Here is a 17,314-nt window from a genome sequence, read left to right on the forward strand (position 1 = left end):
CACTCTCACGCTCTTGTCCCTTCGTCTTGAGAATGAGGCTCACAGACGTCGGACGGCAGCGCCTGTTCCCTCTTGTAATCTCTCTCTTTAAAACCAGCCGCCAGCGACAACACCCGCACGTGACGTCACTGCACTAACCCTTTAAAACTAACACGCCGAGGATGACGAGGCCGCCTTTGACGAAGATAGGTCCACCTATCGAAACGTTGGCCAGCCTGTCTGAGGTACTTCAACCCTGTTTTAAAAAAGTTTATATAACAGAGAGAGTGTAAGAGTGAGGTTGAAGATTAATACGCAGAAGACAAAGACAATGATGAATAGCCGGGCAAGGGAACAAGAGTTCAGGATCGCCAGTCAGCCTCTAGAGTCTGTGAAGGGATACGTTTACCTAGGTCAATTACAGGGAACGCTGATTATGACAAGGAAATTGACAGTAGAATAAAAATGGCTTGGAGCGCATACGGCATACATTGTCAGCTCCTGACTGGAAGCTTACCACTGTCATTGAAAAGGAAGGTGTACAATCACTGCATTTTACCGGTGCTGACATGTGGGGCAGAAACTAGGAGACTGATAAAGGAGCTGGAGAACAAGTTAAGGACCGCGCAAAGAGCGATGGAACGAAGAATGCTAGGCATAACGTTAAGAGACAGAAAGAGTTTGGATCAGAGAGCAAACAGGTATAGCCGATATTGTAATTGGCATTAAGAAAAAAATATGGAGCTGGGCAGGTCATGCAATGCGTAGGCTGTATAACCAGTAGACCAGTAGGGTAACAGAATGGGTACCAAGAGAAGGGAAGCGCCGTCGCGGACGGCAGAAGACTAGCTGGGGAGATGAAATTAGGAAACTGGCGGGTGCTAGTTGGAATTAGTTGGCGCAGGACAGGGGCAATTGGAGATCGCAGAGAGAGTCTTTCGTCCTGCAATTCACATAATATAGGTTCATGATGATGAGCATGAGCTGTTGACGTCTTTTTTAGCGCCTGATGCGCGTTTCTCTTAGATTTACGAAAATGATATCAAACGCCCACTGTAATTTAAGATATATATAAAGAGCAAGTAAGAATATTATTTTTCTTAAATATGTGTTGTAATGGGTATTGCGATTACTAGGCATTTTCGTTTTCCTTTCTTTTACCATTAAGCAGAGCTTCACGACACCAGAAATAGAAGCCATCGACACGATTCACGTAGACTTTGTGTTCGCTGTGGTATGTTCAGCAAAGCTTTATACCGTTTGGTTACGTGCGCAGAGTGGTAACACAACTGTTAGGACGAATCTGGTGTAAACAACACACTCGTGTACAAATACAGAAAATGTCGTACGATACTCTCCGGACGTAATACTGTCCCGCCATCCTTTCCTTTTCTCGCTGTAGAGACTACCTTTGTGAAGCTATATCTTCACCTGCACGCCGGCTTTACGCTGACAGCAAGCTTACACTTAAAGGCGATGCGCACGCTCCAACTGGTGGAAAACAAAGAGGTCGTGGTCAAAGCAACACTTAACCCAGTCGCATTACTTGCCTTTCGTCCCTATTAAATACCCAGTGAACGCGAGTTTTACGCCTCAATTGCAAAAAATACCTACGCATGCAGAATTGAATGGTACTGTTGAATCAACGCCGCACAGTTTTACATCGCCTCTCCAGCGCCGCTCAACTAATGGCATATTTATGATGATGATGATGATGATGATGATGATGATGATGATGCTTCTGGCGGTACTGTTGCTGGTTGTACTGGTGCTGGTGGTGCTACAGAAGTATTTAGCTTGGCATCCTGTGCTTTCAGCTACTCCATAGTACTTCATAAAGGCACCTAATCAGAATTTTTTAATCAGAAAAATTCTTAAACGAAAAAGAAAATTGGGTTATCGTCGCCGTTTTCCAGGGACTCTAGTCGAAACCAGTCAATGCGATAAAACGTTCGCATGACTTTGCTGATGTTCGCGCGGCATGATGTTACCACGAGCACTGCAGTTAAGGGTTTTGTACCGTTATCCTCGTAGAAAATAGCAAAGCCAACAAGTGTAAGTAGTGCCTAAACGCCTCAAAAGAGATTATTTTGGAAAGTAAGGTGCGATTCACTTACCATTCGGTCCGAAGCCGAGTCCACGACGCAGTGCAGGTACATGGTCTGACCGAGCTGCGTAGTGACGTTTCGGACGTTAGGACTCCGCAGCAGATGATCGTACTCGTCGGGGCTCAGGCCGCGGGCCATGCTGCCTCCTGGAAGGAGCAAGAGCCGACCAGGACCCCGAGCACCGTGGGACACCGGCGGCTGGGCCACGGGCAAGCTGTTCCGGCTTCGGCCGCCACCGCTGCCTCCACCGTCTGATGACGCGCGCAAAAAAAGAAAAAAAAACAGCGGCGGTAAGAAACACGTGATAGAAGCTAAAAAAAAGAAAAGTGTGAAATCTTTAGCTGATCGTTTCAAAGCTCTGCGAAGCGCTGAAGCATAAGAGGTTCAACGTCCCAAAAGTGCACAGTGGGTTTTGAGCGACCCCGTAGCGGGTAGCTCCGGAATAATTTCAACCCCCCCCTCCCCCCCCCCCCCCCCACTGGGGTTCTTTAGAGTGCACCCAAATTACAGACTGATTCTGACTCTTGGTCAGGAAACACAGTGGCGGTCAGGTCATCGCTCCTATTCCTATGTCCCCCAAGCAACATCAAATGCACGCAACAATATGAGGCAACAACATCAAGGAATACATACCAAACAAGCATGTTAAAGGGACACCTAGGTGAAACACTAACTCTATTTCGACCGCGAAAGTTTCTTTTCAGAAAGCTACTTTCGTTGGTATCACGCTAACAGCTTGATTTTTAAGAGAGAAAATGAATATCGAGATTCGATTTCCTCGTTTGTAATTTCGCCTGAAATTCGCACCGCTTTAGCGTCATCGTGAGATAACGGACGTCAACGTATATTTTCTCGTCTTTAGGGCGCCGTGCGGCAGCAGCTGTTATTGAAACTTGACAAGTTCAATGTTGGGTCGCTACAGAGTACGACAACCATTAAAGAAATTAAGCGGGCACGAGCACGCGCCGTCCAAGTTCATGACGCCATGCAGGGCTGGTTGGAAAAATGCAAGGTGACCTCGCCACCCACCTTCCGTTCCTGCGCCTTCTCCGTCTCACCAAGCCTGCTCTCACGCTAAACGTTGCCTTTTCTTGCTATTGTGGAAGTGTGATTTACTACTACGGCTATGCTTACACTGACTCCACTTATAGCGAGCCTTTAACAGCTTCGACACCTACGAACGCTACCTAGAACTTAGCCTGCAACAAAGAGAACATACCGAAAATTGTAGAGCTCCATATCTGCGATAACGTCCGCATTACCAGCGTGCCGCCCGGTGAAAACGGTATTACATCATTTGCAAGGACTATGCGACGATCACGAAGGATGCTTCTTAATCGCTCACGCTGCACGTTTCTTTCTGTTCCGTCTTCAATCTTGCTGTCCCTGTTTCCGCGGCCCGGGCGACGGGACGCAGCATGCTTCCCTCGAACCCTTTCCGACGTCGTCTGGGACCGAACTCTCCGTTACAAGAAAATCCGGCAAAGAAGAAAAAGGACAAAAAAGAAAGAAAGAAAGAAAGAAAGAAAGAAAGAAAGAAAGAAAGAAAGAAAGAAAGAAAGAAAGAAAGAGGAACACGAACGAACGCAGAAAGTGAGCGCGCCTCCTCTGAGCCCTGATTTCACGCCCGCCCGCTCGCATCGTCCGCTTGCAGTAGAGAAGAATCTCTCTTACCGAAAATTCATTTCCTCTTCGCCGTGAAGCGAAACGAGAGGCACCAGAGGGGAAAAAAGAAGGAACGCCTTCGCTGCGCTCGGTGGAGATTCGAATAAGAGGAGAGAAAGGGCACGTAAGCGTATAGAAGTGCGACATGCAATACGAGGACCGTGGAAGGGGGTGGCGGGAAAAATCGGCGAGGAAAAAGAAAAGATAGGAAAAAAAAGAAGAGAGAAGAGGCATTACTCTCGAACGAATCCGGGAAAGAATGCGATGAAAGTAAGAATTCGACGGTGACGAGATCGAGACTTAAAAGGGTAAAACAGTGTAGCCGTGCGTCGCGCTGCGGATGCGAAATCAAGGTATTCGGGAGAAGCATGCACCTCGATCTCGAGGGAAATGGCCTGCTCGAAAGTGTCAGACCGTGCGACAGCATCCTATGTTGAGCAAGTGCGTTTTCTCGGTACTGGCTACAGTTCTATGGAGTGGAGCAGCAGGAATAAAAGTGCTGTACAGAGACACGGCCCGAATGACAGGTCGTATAGTTGTTTGTTGCGTACCTTCCTTCGTGTCGTGTTTTAAACACTGTTGTTACTGATGTTTTGACAAACTAAGGCCAATGTTTCATTGTATACAAATGCGCCATTCCGGCTAAGCAGTTTCCAAGAGAATGAGAGAAAAGATAATTTAGGAAGTGAACGCCTGAACTCAGCCATGGAGTTCTCTCGGTCTTGGTTCCTTAGTAGTAGTAGTAGTAGTAGTAGTAGTAGTAGTAGTAGTAGTAGTAGTAGTAGTAGTAGTAGTAGTAGAGAGAAAGAACGATTAACTTATTTAAAGAAAGTCAGAGACATCGGCCTGAGCTAGAACTCGGTCTGGCGTGCTGCTCTGCACTGAGGAGGGGGGACGGGAAGGAAAACAACCTACGAGCGAGACGAAGAAGCGGAGAAGACGTGTATGTACAAGTGGTATATACGTTGCGGTGTCTCTAAAGCGGTGTGTCTAGCTCAGTGACTAGTAAAGACCGTAGAGCTGCCCCTATAACAACGGCTGCGCTGAGTGCGCCCGGTGGTCACGCCATCGGCCCATAACAAAGACGTCAGATAGTGATCTGCAATCGACCTTCTCGTGCGTATGCAGGACTAACGCAATACAGGTTTTTCGAGTGCGTACACAATTTGGACCATTTGTCACTGCAAGCTATGAGGTGTCTATGACACCTGGTTAAACGGGACACTAACGCGAATCTGGTGCGCTACATTTGTTTGGTTGCGTGTGAGCTTGTCGGGCATATGGCGGCTCACTCTCCGTGAGCGGTGCTGCTGGGATCGCACTTCTGACGTCACTCCCAGGCAGCTGACCGTGATGTCTGGGTTTGCTTCCCGGCCGGAGCGCTCGAATTCCAATGGAGATGTAATGCGAATATGCATCGTGTACATAGAGTTGGCGTACACCATCGTGTGGACCAAATTAAACCCGACCCCTCTGCCACTCACAGCCCCTGAGTTATTTCGAAATAATAAACTTAATCAATCAACAGTGCTAAGATGGAAATTGGGGCACATCCGCAACTAGAGGAAATCAATAAAAACTATTCAAAAGGCAACAGCAAGTGACCGCAGGTCCTGTGTGACGGTAGTAGGTTTAGACAAGAAATGCACTACAACCTGCACTCACTGCCTCAATTTCTCATATATAGCGGGAAAACTCCAACGATTTCCTAGTGGTCAATCAATAAACTCTACTTTTTTGCTCTGTCTCTCATTAGCACAACATCAATGTTGTCTCGTTCTAGTGACGCCGAGGAATTGAAAATGGCCAATAGTTTCATGTAAGAATTTAGCTCTTAATTGAGCAAACATGTGCCCAGAAAAAGAACTATGCGCTCAAAGCACAAGGTACCTATGAGCACACTAGTCAGCCATCGAAAAAAAAAAGTGTAATAATCTGGTGAAGAACGTTCACCGACAAACGCAAGAAAACGCCCTCGTGACAACATTGAGCAAAATGGGAACAAGGTGAAAGTGGAAGCCAACGTTTCGACAAGTGGATTTCTCTTTTCCATGACAACATTGTCCCACGTGTTGTTTTATACAGTAGCATAACAACTTGATGCAATGTTCAATCAGATATAGCGAAACGTTAAGCTCTCCTGAGTCGCCTGTTTACATTCAAGCCTGTTAGCAAGGAGGTCGTGTTCAGAACTGCAGTTTAATGGCAACTTTTTTTTTAGTAGAGATCAGGAGATGTGCTCAAGAAAAGGTAAACTATAAAGTTTATAACAACCGGATAACTACTCCTTTGTTTCTCGAGCAACTAGAGAAAAAGAAAGAGGGAGAGCGAGAGACCGATGTGATAAGGGAAACGCGTGGGAGGTTAACCAGGCTGAGCTCAGTCGGGTACGCTGGACTGGGAAAATAAACGAAGGCGAGTGGAAGATGAGAAGTAAAAAAAGCTTACCATATGCACGGACAACCACGCAATAAGACATATCATTCGTTTCATGACAAACAGTCACGTAGGCAGGTGTATCACACACAAAAAAAAATGCAGCAGCACTTTCGTGACTTTGTATATGTCAGACGGACGAGGCCACGGTCCCAGGATCGAGCAACTAACTCAGTTTCGGCAAACACAAAGCCCAGGAATAACGGAGTTGCTTAACTATATATCGCAGATCTCAGCCAACGACGGTAGATACACGTAGCTCACACCTACGAATACTGACATTAAACAAGAGATACTTGCTTAGCAGTTCTACATTATTACGAGAACATATTACGCAGCGTAATTTTGGGTTTAACATTTCACGCCCTAGAACACATTACCGAGTACAAAACTAAGTATTCGGAATGGAAAAGAAACCAAGGAATCAAGAAAAATTGCCGAACATGGGAGCATGACAAAGGTAAACCACGAATGAGCCGACGTAAAGATTAAAAAAGAAATGTGCCCGGTGTAGTGACTGAAATGAAAGTGCTTGAAAAAAAATTACAATAAGAAAAACGTTATCTGTTTGACGAACGCGTGTGGAAAGGCACTTGTTTGCAGATTGCGAAGTATAGCAGTGTGTTCAAAGGGGCTGTTTGGTTCATCTTTCGAATAAAAAAAAAACAGAAACAGCGCGACACAGGACGAGCGAGTAAAGAGCACAGGACAGAGCTCTGACTAGCAAGCAAGTGTTTTATTTGGTTGTTAGTCAAATTATTTATCTTCTAGTCAAATGCTTTATTTGTTTGCTAGTCAAATGCTTTTGACTATCAACCAAATGTACTTTGCGACATTTTGTTGGCACGCTATGACAGGGGCTTACTCGCTCGCCTACAGCTCACACCCGTAAGAATATTCCGCTTTGTTGACAATTTTTTTAGTATTTTATCCAGTTGACCCTTATGACATAGAGATAACCTCCAAGACAATTATAGATGCCTTCAGTGGACATAAAATGAGGGATTTTGCATTAACAACGGAATACCCCACCAATGACCGTTTAAGGTTTCTAGACACTAAAATTGTTTTTAAGCCTCATCACGTGTGCGGGAGCTATACTCGCCTCGCTCAAAGAAAGGGCTTCTCCCGTTTTGTCTGCACACTCCAAACTCGTAAACGAGGCATCAGTAAGGCATGTTTGCCAGCTGTTCTCAAGCGTTCGTGCGAGCAATCTGTTGAACAGAGCTTTTCAGGACAAGTTAACCGACTAGCATCAGCGGGCTACCCGACCAGCGTGTTTGTGCAGTGTTGCTGGTGACCTGGTAGAAGAGTTAAAGAACGCCAGAAAACAAACTATGCAGTCACAGCCTTCGAGGTCTAGGCTTGCCGTCATCCCTTGCGCACACTGTGTTTGCCATAACATAATGAAAGTTGCGGCTAAGGCAGGAGTGAGGGTCGTGTGCCGTGCCCCTAATAAATTGAGCTGGGTTGTGCAAAATAGGCAGCAGGGGTGGATACTATCGGGCGTAAAAGTTGTTATAAGAAACGTGTTCACGGGTTCATTGACTGTACTGACTGGATTGACTGGATTTGATTTGACGTCATTGACTGCATTGAGTGGATTTTATTGACTATCGTCTATAAAATCCCGCTCGATTGTAAACGTTGCTCTACCGGGCAAACGGGGAGGCGCATTAATGACCGCCTGCGCCAGAATGCCGCTTCACTAAAAGGAAACCCGTGCAGTCATCTGGCTGCCCACTGTCGCACGTGTGGTTGCACCCTGATATTTAGGAAGTGCGAAATAATTGGAAGATAGTGGAAAGCGCGCGGGGGAAATCTTTGAGGCATTTTGCATATTCACAAGTGGCGACGCATGCGTCAGTTCTGCGTCCCTCACGCTATCAACAAAAGAACTGGATTATCTCCGCGACTAACGCTTATCCTCCGTTTTCTATCCTTTATGTCACCTTCGATAATGTCTTCATATGCTGCTTCAGCAAATAAAGCATTTGGTTGCTGGTCAGCGCTCTGTCCTGTGCTCTTTACTCGCTCGTCCTGTGTCACGCTTTTTTTTTTAATTCTATTTGCGAAGTATACTTCACCACTTGCAACTAAGGTCGAAAGAAAGACCCTACAGAGTATTTTTTTTTCAACTTTGAAGGACCAACGATAGTGCGTGGAAAGGTATCACGTCTTCTGATTGCACATCTACAGGACACAAAACTCAGTTGCATGAGGTAACAAGTTCACGAACAGCGAAAGAGACGCTCAGGCGGAGCAACTGCCAGCTCACACTGCAAGACTAACGACGTCTGTGGCGAAACACCTTAATCGTCCAGCCAACCATGGAGATACGCGCGTGCGGCCAGACACTGGCTACTTATTTACTCGTGAAATGGAAATGCAACGCTATCACAACGGAAAATGCCACCTGAGCGTCCCCGCACCTGAGCCCGAGTAGTGTCGAGGCTTCGCATCAAAATGAACTCGCAAAATCCCCGTTTGCGAGTCGAGTTCAAGCAACAGCGAAATGCGGGAAGATACCGAGGGCCACCCCCGAGAGAGAGCAGCCCATGAGCGATAGCACGGGTACGAGGTCAGCAGGAAAGGCACCGCGGTTATTTACGAGCCAAGCGCGCACATGCAGGCGCTCAAACGTTAGCTGCAACCAAGCTGCAATCACGGAAACTGAACGTGTGAAAAAGCAATAAAAAAAAGAAAGGAAGAGAAAAAGAGGGGGAGGGAGTACACTAGGGGCGAGAAAACCGAACGCGAAGAGGGCTCGCAGGAGAGCGCCATTATTAAGGCGTAATCCCAGAGGTAACAGCGGCGATTGCGGAACGGCGATTACGACGGCCATTAGAGCGGGGACCACAAACGACGCCCATCAGCGGCACGCGACTCCGAGCTGCGGGTGTGCCGAGACACCGAGACGGCGGGCGCCCGCAACCGAGCGTGCGGGAACAAGTTGGCGGCACGTATATACGTACGCACACATGCATGTGCGTGTACAAGCCGCAGACCGATCGGCGTTTCGTGCCAAATGAAGCAGACGCGATGGCTGAATAGACACGCAGTTCAGTCGCAGTCCAGTCCAAAGGGGGAGCCCTTTGGACGGAAAAGGAAAGCAGCTGAAGAGCCAGTAACGAACTCCAGGCGCCTGCAGGGGATTGAGCGGCGTTTGCGCCCCACTTGCGGACCGGAGCTCTTGTCGGCGGAAGTATCGGACTGTGTGCCCCGTCGGGGGGGGTCAGTGAACTACAAGATGGAGAGAGGCCTCGGCTGAAGGAGACAGCGGGTCATCTCGGGCAACACGGCAAACGATACGGCTGCGCGCATGCACGCATACAAAGGCACACGCACGCCCACATCAGCTCACTTGTTAACCTGCTCACCCGACGCAGACATATCCCCCAAGAAACAGAAGCGATCAAGATTGCAATCATGGATCCTTATGTTGTTTTTTTTCTCTTTTAAATACATCCGTGCTCTACTGCCTACAATCGGCCATATCGATTTTGTCAGAAGTGCGCCTAATTTCCGGATGGTTCACTTCAGACACCACGTCACCTATTTTTTATTATTAGTATTGTGTTTTACGTGAAAAAGAAACCACGATCTGATTATGAGGCGCGCCGTAGTCTCGGGACTCCAGAAACTTGAACCAGCCGGGGTTCTTTAACGTGCACCTAAATCTTAATACACGGGTGTTCTCGAATTTCGGCGCCATCGAAATGCGGTCGCCGTGGCCGGGATTCGATCCCGCTACCTCGTGCTTATCAGTCCAGCACCATAGCCCCTAAGCAACCACGGCGGGTAAACCATCTAAATAAATCAATGGCCTTCCCCATGCTCGTTACATGGGGCTCGGAAAGTCAGATTTGTTCCTCTGTATCGATAGGTCACAAAAGTCATCCATTCATGACGAATTAGGGAGGTTATACCAGCACACGTCAACTAACCTCCCATTGGTGTATTCATGCGCCTGCTATCTCAAATCACTAAATATACACTCTACATCAACATTCCCCTTCACTACACCGAACTGATTGTCTTTGATTTGCATAACCTGGGTATTTGACTGAATATCCTCGTTTGCAGTGGTACAACAGAGACAGGAAACGCTCCGCGGTAGGAGCGAGTATAAACGTACTTGGTGAGCAAACAATGTTCTTGGTCGCTGATCGTGCCCAGACAAAGAAACACCAGACCTCAAAGCTATTTTAGACTTTCTGGTGGACAGCGACAGTATCGAGTCAGTCTCTTTGAAAGAAGATCAATTTCGAATGTGCTCAGTGTATTCGTGCAAGTTGACGTGAACTTGCACTACTTTTTATGTGATTTATTCTTCAGTGTGCCTTGTTTAGTTTTTCGTTTTTTGTTGTAATGTTGTGACGGAACAGATAGAGACTGTTTTGGTAAACCACCGCGTGTGAGCGAAGGTCCGCAAGTCGCTTGTATAGTGCGCTCCATATCGCATAGTCGCCTACGTCTGAGTTGAGTGATGCTCTGTTCCACACAGCTGTGTCCCTGCCCCCCAACCCTCTCCTCGGACTGCTTCTTATTTATTTGTTTGTTTTCCTTTCACCTGCCTTTCTTTACTCGCAGGTGTTTCTTTTTGTTGATTGGTATAGCCGCGCCATCGGTGGCCTAATTTCACACTGCCTCATCATTCATTTACAACAACAACAGCAGCAGCAACAACCTTTGGTTATAGGACGGTGCCTTCGCTATATTGGTTACCTGCTACTGTCACTCAGTGGCTACAGCATTCTAGCTGCTGCTTACTACAAGAGGGAAGAGAGGAAAGGTAAATTCAATGTATATGCCTCGACAGCCGACGAGCTGCAATCCCGCGGGAGCAACGGGGGGTATAGAATAATTACAATGAAATATGAATTAGCCAACATCGTAACAATAATGATTTAAGTATACTCTATCACATAGGTTCTGATGTTAACCCGCATAAATAATATGTTGCTGAAAAAAAATAACCGCGTTATTTGTACTGGTCTGTACTTTTCCTTTTTTTTTCTTCTTTGCTTTGTCGGAATTTTTTTAATACTGTGCTGTAACACGTCTTATAACCATCGTCGTGAAGTATTGCAGAAGTATTCTTTCTTTGTTTCGATGTTCATTTCAAGAGGATTATGGCTCAGCAAAAATCGAGCTCGCGATAGTTGGGAGCCAGTGCCGCCACTTGGAAAGCTGCCTTCCTTTTTCATGCTCCGTCGCACGCATGTAAAGACATTACAATATTACAATATGTGAAAAAGCCGCGCTTGCAATGCATTAGCGGATTATGTCTTTCTTGCGGGTTCCGAGTGTTACCTTCCGGCGGTGAACTTTCCCAAACCGAGGCTTATAAACCGCGGCCTGGGATTTCAATATTGGGCTCCCCTGGGATTTCTTCGGTAGTCTTTCTTTTCCTTTTGCCTGTACACTGACCTGACTTTTAAAGTGAAATTCCTCGAAAACGAAGAACCGCGCGAGAGTGGGTTCGTCTTTAGGAAACGCACAGAATAAACTGCAGCGTGCAATGACCGCATTATGCCATCGAATATTTAGTGAGAGTCTCGTGAAAGTTAAATGGCAATAAAGCAATTTTTTTTTCTTTCCCCACCCTCGCTGATCAAAGAACCAGCCCCGTTTTCTATATTCGTCACACTAAGCTCTCGAATATTTACCTGATATGTATACTATTTCTGCCGATTGCGGGCTTGTGTTATTCTACCTCTAATATCAGATCCACTCGCTAATATACCCCAACATTTCGTGCGAACCGGATGAAACACTAAACAAGAAAATATGGCGAAAATGCTGCAAGACCTAGCTGCAGCTGAAACGAATTAAGTCGTATAACAAAGATTGAGCGGACGCCTGGTGACATTGATTTCCAAGAGAGGTAGAAGTGAGAAGCGCTAGGCAGAGATGTTAAGCAAGCTGAGTATACGGATGCCTGCCCTGCGTTGTTGAAAAGTGAAGGGGCACCGACATATGAGCACACGGATGGAACAAAGGTTCTCAGTCCTCACGAAGGCACATACACACATGCTAAAGCGTTGATCGTTCAGTCAGTCATAACCGGTCACGTAAGCGGACGGATCGCAAAAAAAAAGAAAAAGAAAATTCGATCCTTAAGCGCGCACTTTTGCTCCGGATGAGCACACTTCGACACATGTTGCGAGGCCGCCCTTTAAAAAGCTAGGCGCGAAATTGCGTCTAACACGTAACTTGTATGTAAAACTGACATTAAACTTGTCGCGCAACGCAGTCGCATCGACATTCTAGGAGTAGCCTTCTGTACGTGAGTGATTCCTCACTTATCATTAGAGGTGCAAGCTGGCGTGGGCCGTGCTGCTGACTGTTTACTTCATCGAAATGAAACAAACCACCGCGGCGTCCAGGCAGCCATGCCAGCACCATCGTTGTGGAGTTAAAAATACGCCGCCGTCAAAAATGATAAGCGATGGGCCAGCGCTGAACGAGAAGCAAAGGTACACTCATCGACTTCTTTTACAAAAGGTATGCAGGCTCCATTCTTAGGAAATACGCTTGTGAGCGCTGCAAATCAGACGCACAAGGGGGCAATGAAGCCTTTCTTTTTTCTTTCATATTTCATAGATTCTTACAGAGCCAAGTAAAAAAGAACTACGTAAAAAAAAACAGCGTCAACGAGACAACTTAGTTCGATGTTTCCGAGCATGCCCTACAACATTGCTGGTCAAATCTATGCCCTGAAACGAATATATAAATATTTCAATAATTGAACTTAATCGGTAGGGTAAGTAATCGCACTTTAAAGTAGTACGAGTAACTCAAGTTGCTTAAGTATGCCGTTGGTCTCACTCACCTTAGATGTATTATGTTTTTTATGCTTGGTTCAAGTTACACGAAACATTCGGTATGAACAGAAGTAAATCTAGACGAATGTTTGTAACCGAGATTAGCGCGCACCGAACCATTCAGTTCCAGAATGCACGTTTGTGTGCTTGCTGCGAAAAAAAAATTCAGCTTTTCGGCATTTATCGTATACAGGTTTTCCAGCCTGACAATATTATATTCTCACCGCGGCGTCTTCTCCATTTCGATAATATGACTTACACAGCATATACATCAAGGCCTTGGTAATCACGCGTCTCGGAAAGGAGGGTACCCCTCTCCACTTTGCGGCTCATTCATTTCCGTCCGCCCACAGAAACAGCAACAGCAGCAACAACAACAACAGCGAGACAAGCAACCGACATAAATGAACAAAGCAAGAGCTGGAAGGCGACAGAGATGCGCGAAGCCGTGTCATGTGCGGGCGCGCACTGAGACATCAGGTAATGAGAAAACCGAACAGCGTATCCGTGTCGTTGGTCGGACACGGTGCCGCTGCGCTTCCGCAGCTGCCCGATACGCCTTCCCTGCGGACGGGCGAGACAGACTGACAAACAAGCGAAGCAAAAAACAAACCACCGCTCAAACTGAGGTCGTGTACGTAAAGGGCGACGTCACGCGGTGGCGCTCGCACGACAGTAACGACCCTGCGGGTCAACCGAGGTCCACGGCGGAGCCGGACGGCCGCAGACGCGGAAAATGGTCGAGCAAAGAAAAAACGTCTCGCCGCGTCTCCCTGCCAACTATCCCTTCCTCCTCATCGTCATCTTCCTTCCGCGTTTCCCATTCCACCATCCTATTCTACTATACCGAGAAGCAGCCCTGCTTCTTTTTCTAAACTCCGCTCTGCCCCCTCCCTCGTCCCCAACTTACTACATTCTCCCAAACCATCAACACCGCCCATCTCTTACCGAGTCTTTCGATTTCCCGATCGATGCACCGCGATGTGGTTATCTTCGTCAAATAAGTGGGGCGCAGCCCTGCAATTTACTTTTTAAACTATTTGGTCGTTTTTCTGCGCGACAAATTTATATTATTTTCTCTTTCATGTTTTATCGATAGGAGGACCGGGCAATCTTAGGTGATATTTGTTGCTACGACGTAAGATTTGGACGACAGCGCATTCTATATACGTACGTGTATGTTGCGTCGGAATTCATGTTTTTTTTTCTTTTTTTTTTTCACATAACCCAAGCCCTGCCGTCATGTTCGGTTGAACGAAAATGACGCACAGCAACTCCTGTGCTACGAAACATTTCTTCACGATGTCTCCTTCCGGCGGAATGCACGTTTCACGCGTCTGAACGTGGAGTTTCATAAGTCGTTGTACGAGGTGTTCTAAGCATTGATGCAACCAGTGTCTTTATGTCATCTTGTTTCAGGGTGTAGTGCAGGCCCTACTGTCACAAAACTTCCCTTTTCAATCGAACGTCTCAGCCCTAATTTCCAAACTGACTTTTCAACTGGAACGCGCCGGTTCTGCGTGCTTTATATTGCCTCTGCTGGCTACGTTGTCGCCTCACTTGCGCTTGACGACAAGAAGCACGAAAGTTCCTAGGCCCGTATTAAGTGGTTGCATGCTTTTGGAAGCTAAATGTCCTAATGAAGTCGCCCTATTTCATTTCTTTCTCCGTTCTGTAATAATTTTGAAACTTGCTCAAATGCAGTCTATCTTAAGGCGCCTACTTTTAGCGGCGTACATTCACAATGGTTTCTTAGACTAGTATTTCGAGCAACAATGGGGGGAATTACACGTGTTTTGTCGACGCCATCCCTCGATCGTGCCAGTTGGTTATTTGGATTCTCACCATAGCCATGTCGCTATGACCTAGCTACCATCTGAGTGACTTCAGTGTCGTTGTTACTTTACTTTCTGACGTTTTAGTTTAGAATTTACCCTGATCCTGACAAGCCATGCCGTCATGGTTGGTTGAACAAAATTCACGCGCAGCAATTGCTGCATTACGAAACATTTCATCGCCAAGTTTCTTTCTGTCCAAAAACTAGCAGCTTCGCCCGACAGGCGAAGCAGTGATTCCGATAGCAAATTAGTACACAGCTTTGTGAAGTATGGATGGTAGCTACCAGAACGGGGCGCACTTTGTGCACATCGCAGACTGCTTTCAAGATGCGGGTGCCCACACGATGTACGCAGCAGCCGCCGGTAGTGGCAGACTATGGGTCCTAGATTGAGCTTGGCTGAGCTTGAAGCTCAGCCTGACGGGAAGCGGCGCTTTCTGGGTTTGCGCCTCGAGCAGTAGAGCTATCGCTCTAATAACGACAACGACAGCAAGTACACTTACATCAATGCACTGAACAAAGGTGGCGGACAAAAAGGAACAGGAACGAATGGGGAGAGAAGAGGGGAGCGAGAGGGGCTCGTGCCGCCGAAGATGTTGAGTGCAAAAAACAAATCAATGAAGCAAGCAAGAAGCTTACAAACATTGTCAAGCACAGCGGCCCAGAGTACGTATTGAACAAATGATCGATACCGGGAACCCCGGAAACACATAGAAACGAGCAGGGTAGTCGTAAATGTGGCGCCCTACTACGCGAGAGGGACGGAAGGGTGGAGTTTGGGGAGACGACAGGGGCTATCTTATGGAAACTACGGCTCGGCGGAGCCCGCGGACGGCGCAGCGCTGGCGCCTTAACTGAAACGACGTCGTATTGACGCTGCACAACAACAATGAACGCCTGGCTTCAGGGCAGCGCAGACGATTGAGTCCCACATTTTTATGGCCGCGCGCCGCTTTTCTCGTTTACTGCTGAGGCCGTCTGAGCGCCCCTGGCGCCGAGGATACGGCTTCCTTGCAACGGTTTCAGCCGTCACCGAGGAACTGCGGAGGTCTGTGGGCAAGGCGCGCACAAAGCAGCCGGACGATTTCCGTGTATAATAGTGCTTTCTATTTTTGTTTTTGTTTTTGTGTTTCGTGCTTTTTGTCTTCATTGTCGGCTCTCGTAAATTTTCTTTTTTTTATTTGTCGTAATGCTCTTCAGGACCGTGGGCCCACACCCATGCGTGAGAATATTTCCTCATACACTTTTGCCTTTAACGGTGTGGAACTAGGTGCCGTGTTCCGCTTATCGATCAGTTTTACGCGTAGACGTTCCAGTCTGCTACTTTCGAAGAGACTAAGCGGAAGCAAGCGTGATGAAACACAAACATGCGCCCTTACTTTTTTTGTTCTTTTTTTTCTGGGCTAATTAGTGTGTTACGAGAATTACCAGTTTAAAGGTTCACGTGGTAAGACTCGCTACAAGTGGCATATAAATGGCGCCTGTCGTGACAGTCTGTACTGCGCGCAGGTTCCGATGTCAACGAATGTCCGTCGCTGTGCGCAACGGCGTTCTGCTGGATGTTACGCGACACAAGAGTGCCGTTGAGAGAGAGAGAGAGATGAATATAGGAAGGCAGGGATGTTAACCAGAGAAGGTTCTGGTTGGCTACCCTACGCTGGGAGAAGGGAAAAGGGTAAGAGAGAGAAGGGAGAGAGAAGCTGTATATACGTGTAGGGACAGTACTTGAGTTAAAGCCGCTCTCGCAAACCAGATTTTCTGAGAACGCACAAAAGTGCCTTCACTGCCTTCTGAGCCGATGATCGGTGGGGACGGTGCTCTAGTACTGTCTGTTCACTCAGTGGACGATCATCGAATTTCCTGAATGCGTTGGACAAAGATTGTCTTTGTGCTTGAAATTGAGGACAATGGCACAAGAAATGGTCAACGTTCTCCTCGCATCCGCATACATCACATGTAGGAATATCAACCATTCCAATTAGTGCTGAGCAGGCAATCGTGAATGCAACGCCAAGCCACAACCAACACAGAATAGGCGCTTCGCGTCGGTGTTGACCGACGCGACGTTTGAGTTGAAGTGACGGGTTTAGTGCCGTTGAAAATTGTTTATAAACAATAGGGCTAATTAATTATCAAGCTAATATCAAAAGCAAGGCTTTTCTGAAAAAAAAAGAGAAACGAAGGAAAGAAGCCCCCTTTCCTCTTTTCTTTTTACTTTTGGTTTCGCTAAGTCAATCATTATAAGGATTGAACTACTGAGGAAAATTCTTTAGACTTGGAGTATATATCACCATGACAACAGGCCGTGAACTTTTGTGCTGTCAGGAAGTGGCAGTTGTTAGGGCTCGGAATTCGAAAACCAGATATCATCTGCACACCTCTTAACGAGACTATGCGGGTCTCTCCGCCAAATAAACAAAAAATCCTGTATTCGCTTTGTAAAGCTGGCTTCCATGTAT

The 17,314-nt window shown here is 46.9% G+C and overlaps 1 protein-coding gene across 6 annotated transcripts in view; it reads right to left on the bottom strand.

The window, feature by feature from the left end:
* Window positions 1–17,314, bottom strand: part of LOC135900324 (kin of IRRE-like protein 3) — a 636,778-nt gene that overhangs the window by 35,163 nt on the left and 584,301 nt on the right. For all 6 annotated transcript variants that reach the window (XM_070531960.1, XM_070531961.1, XM_070531962.1 and 3 more), the window contains one exon: window positions 2,097–2,338. In XM_070531960.1, the coding sequence (XP_070388061.1) occupies window positions 2,097–2,338 (242 nt within the window). The remainder of the gene's footprint in view (window positions 1–2,096; window positions 2,339–17,314) is intronic.

Source organism: Dermacentor albipictus, chromosome 1 (genome assembly GCF_038994185.2).
Source record: "Dermacentor albipictus isolate Rhodes 1998 colony chromosome 1, USDA_Dalb.pri_finalv2, whole genome shotgun sequence".
Classification (NCBI taxonomy): domain Eukaryota; kingdom Metazoa; phylum Arthropoda; class Arachnida; order Ixodida; family Ixodidae; genus Dermacentor; species Dermacentor albipictus.